Source organism: Pan paniscus, chromosome 6 (assembly GCF_029289425.2).
Source record: "Pan paniscus chromosome 6, NHGRI_mPanPan1-v2.0_pri, whole genome shotgun sequence".
NCBI lineage: Eukaryota > Metazoa > Chordata > Mammalia > Primates > Hominidae > Pan > Pan paniscus.
Window position 1 is genome coordinate 116,904,073 of NC_073255.2, and position 13,096 is coordinate 116,917,168.

The 13,096-nt window shown below is 43.0% G+C and overlaps 1 protein-coding gene across 12 annotated transcripts in view; it reads right to left on the reverse strand.

Annotated features, from left to right (window-relative positions):
- The window catches only part of SMURF1 (SMAD specific E3 ubiquitin protein ligase 1), a 116,347-nt gene that overhangs the window by 22,024 nt on the left and 81,227 nt on the right, over positions 1-13,096 (reverse strand). For 6 of the 12 annotated variants that reach the window (XM_034964503.3, XM_034964504.4, XM_055115156.2 and 3 more), the window contains 9 exons: positions 12,123-12,161; positions 10,927-11,035; positions 8,101-8,234; positions 7,888-7,953; positions 5,340-5,415; positions 2,754-2,995; positions 1,901-1,985; positions 1,459-1,536; positions 110-256 (listed from right to left, as the gene is read on the reverse strand). In XM_034964503.3, coding sequence (XP_034820394.1) covers positions 110-256; positions 1,459-1,536; positions 1,901-1,985; positions 2,754-2,995; positions 5,340-5,415; positions 7,888-7,953; positions 8,101-8,234; positions 10,927-11,035; positions 12,123-12,161 — 976 coding nt within the window. The remainder of the gene's footprint in view (positions 1-109; positions 257-1,458; positions 1,537-1,900; positions 1,986-2,753; positions 2,996-5,339; positions 5,416-7,887; positions 7,954-8,100; positions 8,235-10,926; positions 11,036-12,122; positions 12,162-13,096) is intronic. The other 6 variants (XM_034964507.3, XM_034964506.3, XM_055115153.2 and 3 more) reach the window with 1 other exon arrangement.

Genomic DNA, 13,096 nt, shown 5'->3' on the forward strand with positions numbered 1-13,096 from the left:
CTTATTATCCAACCAGCAAGACAGTCGATAAATTCACAAAAATACCAGTCCAAGAAAGCATTCGATTACCAATGAAAGAGGTCAGCAAAAAATATTTTTAAAGTCTTACTTCATGATGTGGTGTAACCTTGGGTCTGTAAACTGGGTTGTTCGGTTATTATGATCTACAAAATATATCCTCCCAGAAACTGTACTTCTGACTTCCCAGCCTGGTGGCAGTGGTCCAAGTTCATCACAATTCACACTGTTAAGGTCTCTACCAAAATGGAAGATACAGAGAGGTTTGTCCAACTGAGTATGGAGGAATGAGACCAAAAGTCAGCAACAGAAGCCACAGAGGTTCCTTATCAAGGTGTCTGTGTCCCAGCTCTGCTAAGATGGACCTTCGTGGTGCTACTTACGCCAAACCTCTACTCAGTCCAGGCCTCTCTGCTGCAAACAGCAGCAACATCCGAGAGATTTAAAACCAAACTTTCAGGCTGGGCGCGGTGGCTCACGCCTGTAATCCCAGCACTCTGGGAGGCAAGTGAATCACCTGAGGTCAGGAATTCGAGACCAGCCTGGCCAACATGATGAAACCCTGTCTCTACTAATAATACAAAAATTAGTTGGGTGTGGTGGTGGGTGCCTGTAATCTCAGCTACTCGGGAGGCTGAGACAGGAGAATCGCTTGAACGTGGGAGGCGGAGGTTGCAGTGAGCCGAGATCACGCCATTGCACTCCAGCCTGGGCAACAAGAGTGAAATTCCATCTCCAAAAAAAAAATAGGCAGTTTCAGAGCTTATAACCATGATAAGGAACAGGGGCTCCTCACGGCATATCATTTCTTATATGAAAGAAGGCCCTAATAGTAGGAAGTATCTTAGTGCTGTCAGAAAACTATCTGAATTCACAAGTGTCATTAAATGTTCCAGGCCAGAAGGGTTTCTTCATTGGAAAGTTCCCAGACAGCACCAAGCTTTTCAGGGCTAAGGGAGGTACAGGAACATGCATTCAGAAACTCGGCAATTCTAAACAGTTGCAGCAGGACGAGGCATTCTCATTTTCAAATGGGCTTTTTGCTCAACAAGTATTTTCCACTCTAAGAATGATTAATTATTCTCCTGATTAATAATTTCAACACAATCTACAGTCAGAAGGGAGCACAGCTTTACTGACCAAGATGTGTTTCTAATTAACACAAAAGCCTGTCATTTCTAACAGGGGGTACAAAAGAGACACCTCATTCATTTGCAGGTAATATATTTCCAGTCTCATTATAGGTACTGAGCCATACATTAAACATAGTCTTGGAAAATCAGACAGGAAGTTTATTCTCAGATGAAACAAATCATGAATAAAAAGGAACTAAATATTACCAAAAATCATATTAGGTAGTAATGCTATTCTAAAAGGAAATAAAAAGCAAAAGAAAAAAAGAAACTTAACTCTGTTATGGGGTGGGGGGGTCTCTCTAACCTGGGCTCAGATGTATGGCCTTGTAGAAGGAATTCGTATAGAAAAGCTGCATCTCCCCCAGGAATGGTCCCCGAGGGACTGAGGCAATGGGGACAGTAAAGTAGAAGAGAGAAAGGATAACAGAGTCTTTATATTTCCTTGACTTATGATGGAAAATTTTAAGCATATAAAAAAATTAGTGGTCATAAGGAATTGCTGTGTAACCAACTTCAACAATGATCATGGTCAACCTTGTTTCAAAGGTCAACAATGACTCACATTTCAAATGTACCCCTGTCTACTCCCCCCACCCCAGCTTATCTGAAGGAAATCCCAGACATCAATATCATCTCATTCATCACTATTTTTAGTTTAAAACAAGAGCAACACATCTGGAAGGTATTGGCTTTTCAAGTCAACTGCTGGAAAGACAGCTGGGGGGTGTGCATTTCAGGAGGCTTACCTTGGTATCCTGGGGTCGTGCCACGTGCTAACTCCAGTCTGTGTGTGCAAAAAGTAAACTTGGCCCTGGACTGTTGTTCTTTGTTCTACACAAGAAATTAGAGATCCAAATTAGACAAGTTCAATTCCAGGGAGAGTCTGTAACCAACCCTCGATGCCCTCACGTCTGGTATTATCTAAATCTAGATAACACTCCCCTCTTATCCCGGTTCTTCTCTCTGAGGTGGCCGAATAATCCCCTCTTCTCCATCTCGCCCCATGCTCTCCTTTCCAGAGCACTACAGACACCCTCATCTAGCCTACATGTTACCTTGGTTTGCTTTGGTCTTCGTTTGCCTAAGATTTTCACTTGATTTCTAAACTGGGAGATTTGGAGCAATTGCTGAAAATTCATGATTAGCTAGATTTAGGACCATTGTCTTCCAGTTGTCTTTACACTGCCACAATTATCAAATGGCATAGCCACGCAAACATCCGCACTTATGGCACAAACAGGCTACTCAAAAAGGGTTAAAGGCCAGATGCAGTGGCTCACGCCTGTAATCCCAGCACTTGGGCGGCTGAGGCAGGTGGATCACTTGAGCCCAGGAGTTTGAGACCAGCCTGGGCAACATGGTGAGACCCATTCTCTACAAAAAATACAAAAATTAGCCGGGCATGATGGTGTATGCCTATAATCCCAGCTACTCGCGAGGATCGCTTGAGCTAGGGAGGTCAAGGCTGCCGTGAGCCATGATCATGCCACTGCACTCCAGCATGGGTGACAGCGAGACCTTGTCTCAAAAAAAAAAAAAAAAGTCAACTCATGGAAACAGGGCAGATGGCATTGGCCACAGCAGGATACATTCTCTCACCGTAGCCTTCGGGCAGTTCCGGGGACTGGTGGCCGTGTGGTCGGTTCTGGGGCGTCTGTAGTGAACCTCGCACATCAGGGTTTCGAAGCCGCTGTGCCTGAAGTCTTTGATCTTGACTTGGGGACTCCACGAACCTGCAGTTCCCTCCTCCAGCAGCAGCACCGGTGCTATCTGTGTAAGGGGCTGGTTCCTCCATGAAGCAGCTGAGCGGCCTCCCAGGCCCCGAGTCTTCATACACCGTTCTGAAAGGGACGAGAGCAGGCAGGCATGGTGTCACCATGGAGGAGTCACAAGACCACCGCCTTAGGGCTAGTGTCCTAGGGGACACCGTCACATAAATTGATTTGCTTTCCTTTAACAACGTCCAGTGTTCCAAGGGCCTAGTTTTGTAAAATTCACCATGTGCCACTCAAACAGAAAGACAGACTCTTCTAAGAGGAACAGGTGGCCAGAGTGTCCCCAAGGCCAACTGTACAATTTCACCATAGGGTAGACTGAAATGATTAGAAGAAACCAGCCATAGACTATGAGGAGTTCGTGAAATGAGATCTCATTTTTCTTGATTTAAAATCAAATCCAGGCCAGATGCGGTGGCTCACGCCTGTAATCCCAACTTTGGGACGCCGAGGTGGGCAGATCACTTGAGGTCAGGAGTTCAAGACCAGCCTGGCCAACATGATGAAACCGCATCTCTACTAAAAATACAAAAATTAGCTGGGTGTGGTGGCACACGCCTGTGGTCCCAGCTACTCGGGAGGCTGAGAATTGCTTGAACCCAGGAGGCAGAGGTTGCAGTGAGCCGAGATTGTGCCATTGTACTCCAGCCTGGGTGACAGAGCGAGACTCCATCTTTAAAATAAAATCATATCCAAATACTCCATTTTCCTTGTTATTTTACTCTATAATGAAACTCCTGGTTACATAAAATGCCAAAATGCCTTTAGATACTTTTTAAACATCAATCTTCACCCCCTGAGCAATTTTGAAGACAATTCACCTTAATAGGCTACTGTCCCTTAGAAGCAAATACTCTTTTAAAATCTTAGATTGAAAAATTTCAAATATGTATAAAAAATGAGAAACCAGTACAATGAACCCCGTGTCCACCCCTCCCAGCTAACCATCATCCAATGTCCACTCTTCCAATCCCTCCCCACCAACCCCAACATTTTATGACTTCATCCTTAAATATTTCCATTATCGTGACTAAAAAATGTTCATTAATTTTTTTAAAACATCAAATACCGGTGTTCAGATTTCTCCAATTGTCTCATAAATCAGGATCCAAAGTCCACACCTTGCATGTGTAGCTATGTCTCAAGTTTGTTTGAATATGAATTGTTGACAGGTTCTCCTTCCCTCCTGTCTTTGCTTTTCTTGCAGTCTATTTGTTGAAGACCCTGGGTTGTCTGTCCTACAGAAGGCCCCATTCTGGATGTTTGTTGATTATATTCCCTTGGGGCCATGAGACACATTCCTGGTCCCCTGTATTTCCAAGAGGTGTGTTAATGTTGGATCATCTCTCTTTTGTGATGTTGTTAGCAATTACTGCTTGTTGGCCAGGTCCATTAATTCATGGGGGACTGCAAAATTGTGACAGTGACCAATGACGGTTCGGCAGTTTGTTGTATTTTTTTAGTGTGTTGAGTTCCTCCCCCCGTCATTATGAACCCAAAGATTTTTAATGTATTTGATATGTTCCAAATTCATGGCAGTTATAATTCTTTTCTTTTCTTTAAGCCAGGGTCTTGCTGTGTCGCCCAAGGTGGAGCGCAGTGGTGTGATCAGGGTTCACTGCAACTTCAAACTCCTGGACTCAAAGCAATCCTCCCACCTCAGCTTCCCTAGCAGCTGGGATTATAGGTGCGTGCCACCATGCCCAGCTAATTTGTTATTTTTTATTTTTTGGTAGAGACAAAGTCTCGTTATGTTGCCCTGGCTGGTCTCAGACTCGAGACCAAAGTCTCTGGCCACCTTGGCCTCCCAAAGTGCTGGGATTACAGGCAGTTATAATTCTTATTGATGCTCAAACTCACCCATCTTTGGCCCGTGGGAGCCTCTTTCACTGGATTTTGAGTCTTTCAGGCACAACCTCAGTTGTTTGTTTGTTTGTTTGTTTTTGAGACAGAGTCTTGCTCTGTCACCCAGGCTGGAGTGCAGTGGCATGATCTTGGCTCACTGCAACCCCCTCCTCCCGGGTTCAAGCAATTCTCCTGCCTCAGCCTCCCCAGTAGCTGGGACTACAGGCGCCCACCACCACACCTGGCTCATTTTTTGCATTTTTAGTAGAGATGGGGTTTCACCGTATTAGCCAGGATGGTCTCAATCTCCTGACCTCGTGATCCACCCGCCTCGGCCTCCCAAACTGCTGGGATTATAAGCGTGAGCCACCACACCCAGCCAACTCCAGTTGTATTTACAGCTTCCTTTATAGCCAAGTAAACTGGTTCACAGTTTTATCCCAACATCCTTTATGCACCTCAAGCATTCTGCAGAGTGACTTAAGGAGGGAAGGGCGCTTTCCTATAGGCCGAGAGGTTAAGGCAGCAGAGAACTCAGCCCGCCTCTTGCTGTGGTTATACGTACCCTTCATTTTCTAACAGTCCTCTGCAGTCCACCACCGAGCCGCCGGTTCCTATTCTGTCTCGTGTCTGTAAACTGACTAAAAGAGAAAAGAACGACTTGTGTTAAAACCCAGCGGGGTTTACATAATTATAATACAGTGAGTCATTGCTAATTTAGAATTTATGTACAATATCATAAAAAACGAGGCATATGTGTATGCATACACACATATACTCCTATGCTTTCAAATACGAAACATTTTACTCCAGTAGCTGCATGCTACTTGGAATATTCCTTGTAAATGTGGTGAAGAAAAGGGTGCTATGTTTCTCCTGGTCTCCTTAAAAATAACAATGTAATATTCAGTCCCTCTAAGTTATTTTCAAGAAGATTTATTTTTTAAGAAGACTTTTTCTGGGCCAGGCACGGTAGCTCATGCCTGTAATCCCAGCACTTTGGGAGGCCAAGAAGGGAGGATCGCCTGAGCTCAGGAGTTTGAGACCAGCCTGGGCAACATGGCAAAACCCCGTCTCTACTAAAAATACAAAAATGAGCCAGGCATGGTGGCACACACTTGTAGTCCCAGCTACTTGGGAGGCTGAGGCAGGAGAATTACTTGAACCCAGGAGGCGGAGGTTACAGTGAGCTAAGATCGCGCCACTGAACTGCAGCAGGGGTGACAGAGTGAGACTCTGTCTCCAAAAAAAATTAAAAATTAAAAAACATAATAAAAATAAGAAGTTTTTTGGGGGGGGATTAAGTCTCACTGTGTTGTCCAGGCTGGCCTCAAACTCCTGGGCTTGAGCAATCCTCCCACCTCAGCCTCAGAGTAGCTAGACTACAGGCATGTGCCACTGAGCCCAGTTTTTATTTCTTAAGAACATTCTGACTTAAGTTTAATAAAGACACAAGAGAGGCCGGGCACAGTGGCTCACACCTGTAATACCAGCACTCTGGGAGGCTAAGGCGGGCGGATCACCTGAGGCTGGGAGTTCCAGACCAGTCTGGCCAACATGGCAAAACCCCGTCTCCACTAAAAATACAAAAAATTACCCAGGCGTGGTGGCAAGCAGCTGTAACTCCAGCTACTCGGGAGGCTGAGGCAGGAGAATCGCTTAAACGCGGGAGGCGGAGGTTGCAGTGAGCTGAGATCATGCCACTGCACTCCAGCCTGGGCGACAGAGCAAGACTCCGTGTCAAAAAAAAAAAAATGAATAAAGACACAGAGAGTACTTTCAGTATCTGCAAAGTCTAAGTGAATCTCAATATTTATTCTCTATCTTTACTATGAACAAGACTTTTATAAAGTTGTTTTCAGTTACTCATTTTTCTCCCTGGCACACCCCGCCACAAAGAAAAAAGAAATTACACGCAGGAAGGCATTCGGTGAGAACTTTTTCATGATGGTAGATTTCAGGGTGTATGTCTGCACTATTCATTTATCTTGGGTCAGGTCAACACAGGACAATACCTAAAAGATTTGGAGTGAGAATCACTCCAGTGTGCTGCAGAGAGCTTTTTGTTTTTATTCCATGCAGCAGTGCTTCCAAGTCAATATCTGAGTTACCCTAAAACACTAATACAAGTGGGTGGATAATAGGATGAGTTATTTAACAGCTAAATCACTTCCAACAGACTGCCTCTAGCCAACACTTTGTAACATTAGCACACTTTAATTTTTCTTTTTTTTTTTTTATTATACTTTAAGTTTTAGGGTACATGTGCACATCGTGCAGGTTAGTTACATATGTATACATGTGCCATGCTGGTGCGCTGCACCCACTAACTCGTCATCTAGCATTAGGTATATCTCCCAATGCTAATGCAGTCCCCTGACTGTACAAATCATATTACATGGAATTCTTCACAACTCTATGCTTTTTACATATATGATGGGGCTTCCAGAAGAAACTATTTCCCAACTCCTGTATGTGTGGCCACCATTCTTATTATCTACCCTTGGATAATACGGTCAAAAATGTATTGTCCATAAATGTGATGATTAAAATTACATTTAAAATTCTAACCCTAAATCTTTCTGTACCCGAGTCATTTTTACTCAACTTTAAAAGCCAAGAGAAGGGGGCCGGGCATGGTGGCTCACGCCCGTAAGCCCAGCACTTTGGGAGGCCAAGGCGGGCAGATCACTCGAGGTCAGGAGATCGAGACCAGCCTGGCCAACATGGTGAAACTCCATCTCTACTAAAAATACAAAAATTAGCCAGGCGTGGTGGCACACACCTGTGGTCCCAAGTACTCGGGAGGCTGAGGCAGGAGAATCGCTGGAACCTGGGAGGCGGAGGTTGCAGTGAGCTGAGATCTCACCACTGCACTCCATCTCAAAAAAAAAAAAACCAAAAAAAAAAAAAAAGCCAGGAGAAGGGAATTAGATAAAATAATAAAAACTACACAAGACAAAACTTCCTAGTACTGAAGAGAAGGCCCCGTACATGATCTGTCCTCTGAGGCCCGTCAGCATTGTCAGTGCCTGTATGTGAGTTCTCAGCGATGAAGGGTTGAATATAAGTTCTGGAAAAGCATCTCTTTACACAGACAAGAAAGTTCTTACCCACTATCTGGCCACGAACTGCATCAGTATCTGAGGGGTTTAGTTTGCATAGATCCAAACGCTGGTCTGTAAACAAACAATTCAAAACTTAACCCAAGGAACGTGAACTAGGGAGGAAGGCAGGAATTCAGTATTCAGCGATCAAAACAAAAAACGATGCCTCCTAAGCTTTCTTTGGTTGCATTAAGAGGCAGGAAAGTGTTTGGTTCTTACATCCGGTATCTTTTAATCTGCTGATGGCATTGGAGAGCAGCCGCACACAGCCCAGGAAGCCAGCTCCCTGTTTCTTGTGAATTTTCTTATGGTTCCACACGCTAATGGTTATCGAATCTGTTTTCCCAACATATCTGGAAAGAAAGTGCAAAACTCATTTTTAATTGTGTTTGGTTTTTTTTTTTTTTTTTTTGAGATAGAATCCTGCTCTGTTGCCCCCAGGCTGGAGTGCAGTTGCGTGATCTCAGCTCACTGCAACTCCCAAGTTCAAGTGATTCTCCTGCCTCAGCCTCCCGAGTAGCTGGGACTACAGGCGTGCATCACCATGCCTGGCTAATTTTTGTATTTTTAGTAGAGATGGGGTTTCGCCATGTGGCCAGGTTGGTCTTGAACTCCTAACCTCAGGTGACCCGCCTGCCTTGGCCTCCCAAAGTGCTGGGATTACAGGCATGAGCTACCATGCCCAGCTTTTAATTGTATTTCTGAATTATGATATCTCATTGAGATTTTCTCTTTAAGAAACCTTATAAAATAATGTTGCCTCTGTATTACACATGTAACAGGCATTTAATAAATACGTATCCATTAATTTCAACAACCTGGGAAGAAGAACTACCTTGCTCCTTATGGAAGGGGCAAATGTAGATAACCACATGATGATAATAATCTTATAACAGACTTACTATATTTTATTTATTTTTATTTATTTTTTTATTTTTTTGAGACGGAATTTTGCTCTTGTCGCCCAGGCCGGAGTGCAATGGCGCAGTGTCAGCTCACTGCAACCTGTCTCCTGGGTTCAAGGAATTCTCCTGCCTCAGCCTCCCCAGCAGCTGAGATTACAGGCACCTGCCACCACACCTGGCTAATTTTTGTATTTTTAGTAGAGACGGGGTTTCACCATGTTGGCCAGGCTGGTCTCAACCTCCTGACCTCAGGTGATCTTCCTGCCTCGGCCTCCCAAAGTGCTCAGATTACAGGTGTGAGCCACTGCACCCAGCAAATTTAATATATTTTAATAGTCGCATAGGACAGTAACATGATTCATAAATTCTCACCAATTAGGTTTGATACAGAATACTGGTTTGCGACAAGGGACTACTTACAAACCTACGGATCTATTCAAAGTACACAAGAGGACACTAAGACATTAAACCTCCATTTACTGTCACTGCAAGTCAACAGAGAGAGGAATTCAACCCACTTACACAGCCTCAGTGTCACTGAAACTGAATCTTAGAATATAATTCTTAAAAATCCCACCCAAATACAGTATAATTTGTATTAACTAAAAGACAATAATCTTTCAGGATTACTTTGATGAAAATATCTTAGTAGGAACATGAAAACATGGGTGCATATAAAATAGTGGTCTTCACAGCCAGGCGCAGTGGCTCACGCCTATAATCCCAGCACTTCAGGAGGCCAAGGTGGATCACCTGAGGTCAGAAGGTCAAGACCAGCCTGGCCAACATGGTGAAACCCATCTCTACTAAAAATATAAAAATTAGCCAGGCATGGTGGCGGGTACCTGTAATCCCAGCTACTCGGGAGGCTGAAGAACGAGAATCGCTTGAACCCAGCAGGAGGAGGTTGTGGTGAGCCAAGATTGCGCCACTGCGCTCCAGCCTGGGCAACAGAGCGAGACTCTGTTTGAAAAAAAAATTTAATTTAATTTAAAAATAAAGTAGTGGTCTTCAAAGTACAATCCAGTTTTTGAATGAATATAAGAAATTGATGGCTTTGATCATATAAAACTATATTTTCTCTTGCAGAAAATATATATGTACTAAAAAGCAAAAATTTTCAAAGTCAACAGAAACATACAGTCATAATAATGCATTTTTTAGGCCTGGTACAGTGGCTCATGCCTGTAATCCCAGCACTTTGGGAGGCCGAGGTGGGTGGATCATGAGGTCAGGAGTTCGAGACCAGCCTGGCCAAGATGGTGAAACCCCATCTCAACTAAAAATACAAAAATTAGTTGGGCATGCTGGCGGATGCCTGTAATTCCAGCTACTTGGGAGGCTGAGGCAGGAGAATCACTTGAATCCAGGAGGTGGAGGTCACAGTGAGCCGAGATCGCGCCACTGCACACTCTAGCCTGGGCGACAAAGCAAGACTCCATCTCAAAAAAAAAAAAAAAAAAAATGCATTTTTTAGGTAGAAACTACAACTAGGTTTAGGGTTTTGCTGAAAAACAGTAGCATGTGGAGTTCACAAACTATGGCCTTTTTTTCTGCTAAAATGGCCAGGAGATTGAAAAGTTTGAGGATCACATGTACAAAACCAAACCATAAAAATCTATGAAAATGCCAAATGCAGTCGGGCGCAGTGGCTCACGCCTGTAATCCCAACACTTTGGGAGGCTAAGGTGGGCAGATCACTTGAGGTCAGGAGTTCAAGACCAGCCTGGCCAACATGGTGAAACCCCGTCTCTACTAAAAAATACAAAAATTAGCTGGGCATGGTGGCGTATGTCCATAATCCCAGCTACTTGGGAGGCTGAGGTAGAAGAATCACTTGTACCCGGGAGGCGGAGGTTGCAGTGAGCTGAGATCACGCCACTGCACTCCAGCCTGGGTGACAGAGTGAGACTCCGTCTCAAAAAAAAAAAAAAAAAAAAAAAAAAAAAGTAACAAAATGCAAGAACTTCCAAGTACATGAATTCTAAAATTAGGCAATGTAGACATTCATTTGGCCATCCGCTTTTGTTATCAATAAAAAGTCATCCCTTTTTTTTTTTCTCTCTTGGATGTTTCTCGTAAAAGCTAGACACCTGCTTTCCTGCCGCTCCGCATGGGGCTTACAGAACATTCAACTCACAGATCGTAGTGCTGGTTCCACTTTGGGTCCAATGTGTTTTTCACAGTGTCGGTTGAGTGGCACTGCCCAGACCCATCCACGACAATCTTTGCAAAAGGGTCGGGGAGCCCTAGAGGAGAGAGGAGACCCACACCTAGATGAGACCTCACATCCATCCATGTGACACAGAACACACAATTCGTGTTCTCTAATTTCAGGATAATTTCAATCAGCAAAATAAGTTATGTCTATTGAGCTTTCTAAGAGAGCCTAGTATGCCTCCATACTCAGATTTTTAGAGGGTAGAAAAAGTGACTGAAAAAAAAAAGGCTTACATTCAAATTTCTATTAAAGTGGGGCTAATTAAGTGGAGGGAAAAGTGTCTGAAAGTAATTGTATTTAGACTTTCTAAAAATTAATAATGCCCCGAAATTTGTTGACTGATCTTTGCCTATCTTATCTATGGAAGCAAGTATTCACCAGGCCTTAATTCAGTAAGTCCCTAAATGCTAGAGAATGAATCAGAGAGGTTTATTAGATCAGACAGGTGGCAAAGTGGACAGTTGTCAGAGATAGAGATGGACACGAGCCACCATGCTGGAGCTTCCTGGCTACCTGGAGAAAGCCTTTGAGCCTAAGTTTCTTCATCTTGAAAGCATGAATAATACCACTTAAGAACTGAAAGATGTCTTGTGAGGATCAGAAAGTGTGTGAAGAATTTAATGCTGCAGGCACTGACCAGATACTGCGTGACTTTCTTAAGGAGTGATTCCTTCCTTTAGAAAAGGAGTCTCTTATTTTTGCAATTCCTTTAATTATAGGGTGTTGTAAATGTGATTTAATTTATAAAATCTGATTAACAATTGTATGCAAATCCAGCTGTTTTATACAAAAGTATTTCATTTGTATTAGAGCTGAGAATACATCATCCAGCAGAAAGCAATATTCTAATAGGTAGAGAGGCAGAAAAAATTGGGTGTGACCAGAATAGGAAATGAAAGACAGGTTTTGCGGTATGATTTATAAGTTCTGTATATTTCAGCTAAGGAACCACCCATGTTGTAGTCAACCAGGAAATAAAGCTTGGAGAACCATGGATTTCTATTAAGTAAAGGGCAAAACTTTGAAGAGAATATACCCAATCTTTTTTTAAAGTTTAAAATTTCAGAAATACATGCATAACATTATAAGAGGGAAAAAAATAAGTGTTTACTCACTGAAGAAGTCTTTCTTTGCAAGGTTCTTGGCACATAACACTAAAAACAAAGAAAAATTACTCAGGTTAGCATTAAAGATGAGATTTCCATAATAGCTAATCTATATTTACACCCGAACAAAAAGACTCTAAAAATTAGCTTTGCCAAAGATTTGACTTTCAAATCTAGTATCATATGAAACAAAAAATGGACAACCATCTAAAAAGTGTTTTCTCCTCAAACTGAAGATCAGCTATAACAAATACAAAATGCTTTAAACTAAAAATCTTAAACACATTCAGATGGGTTGATCAATATACTTTTTTTTTTTTTTAAGAGATAAGGTCTTGCTCTGTTGCCCAGGCTGGAGTGCAGTGGCATGATCATAGCTCACTGCAGCCTCGAACTCCTGGGATCAAGCAATCCTCTTGCCTCAGCCCTCCTAGTAGCTAGGATTATAGGCACACACCACCATGCCTGGCTAAATTTTCTTATTTTTGTAGAGATAGGGCCACTGCACCCAGCCTACTGATATTCTCTTATACTGCATACGATCACATAAAAACCAACTCAAATAAAAACCTGAAGTATTTATCCTTACAGGTACCGCTAATGACAGAAGAAGATATGCAATTTTTTATTCTGATAAATAATACAATTTTGTAAATGTAAACTTTGATATGTTGGAAAATAGTAAGCAAGGGGAAGGTGGTAAAAAAAAATATGGGGCCATCATCAGGGTGGTGTGAACAAAAAATGATAAAATGCACGTTAAGAACTTAGCACAGGCTGGGCATGGTGGCTCACGCCTGTAATCCCAGTACTTTGGGAGGCTGAGGTGGGCAGATCACCTGAGGTCAGGAGTTCAAGACCAGCCTGGCCAACATGGAGAAACTCCATCTCTACTAAAATACAAAAATTAGCTGTGTGTGGTAGCGCATGCCTCTAATCCCAGCTACTCCAGAAGCTGAGGCAGGAGAATCACTTGAACCCGG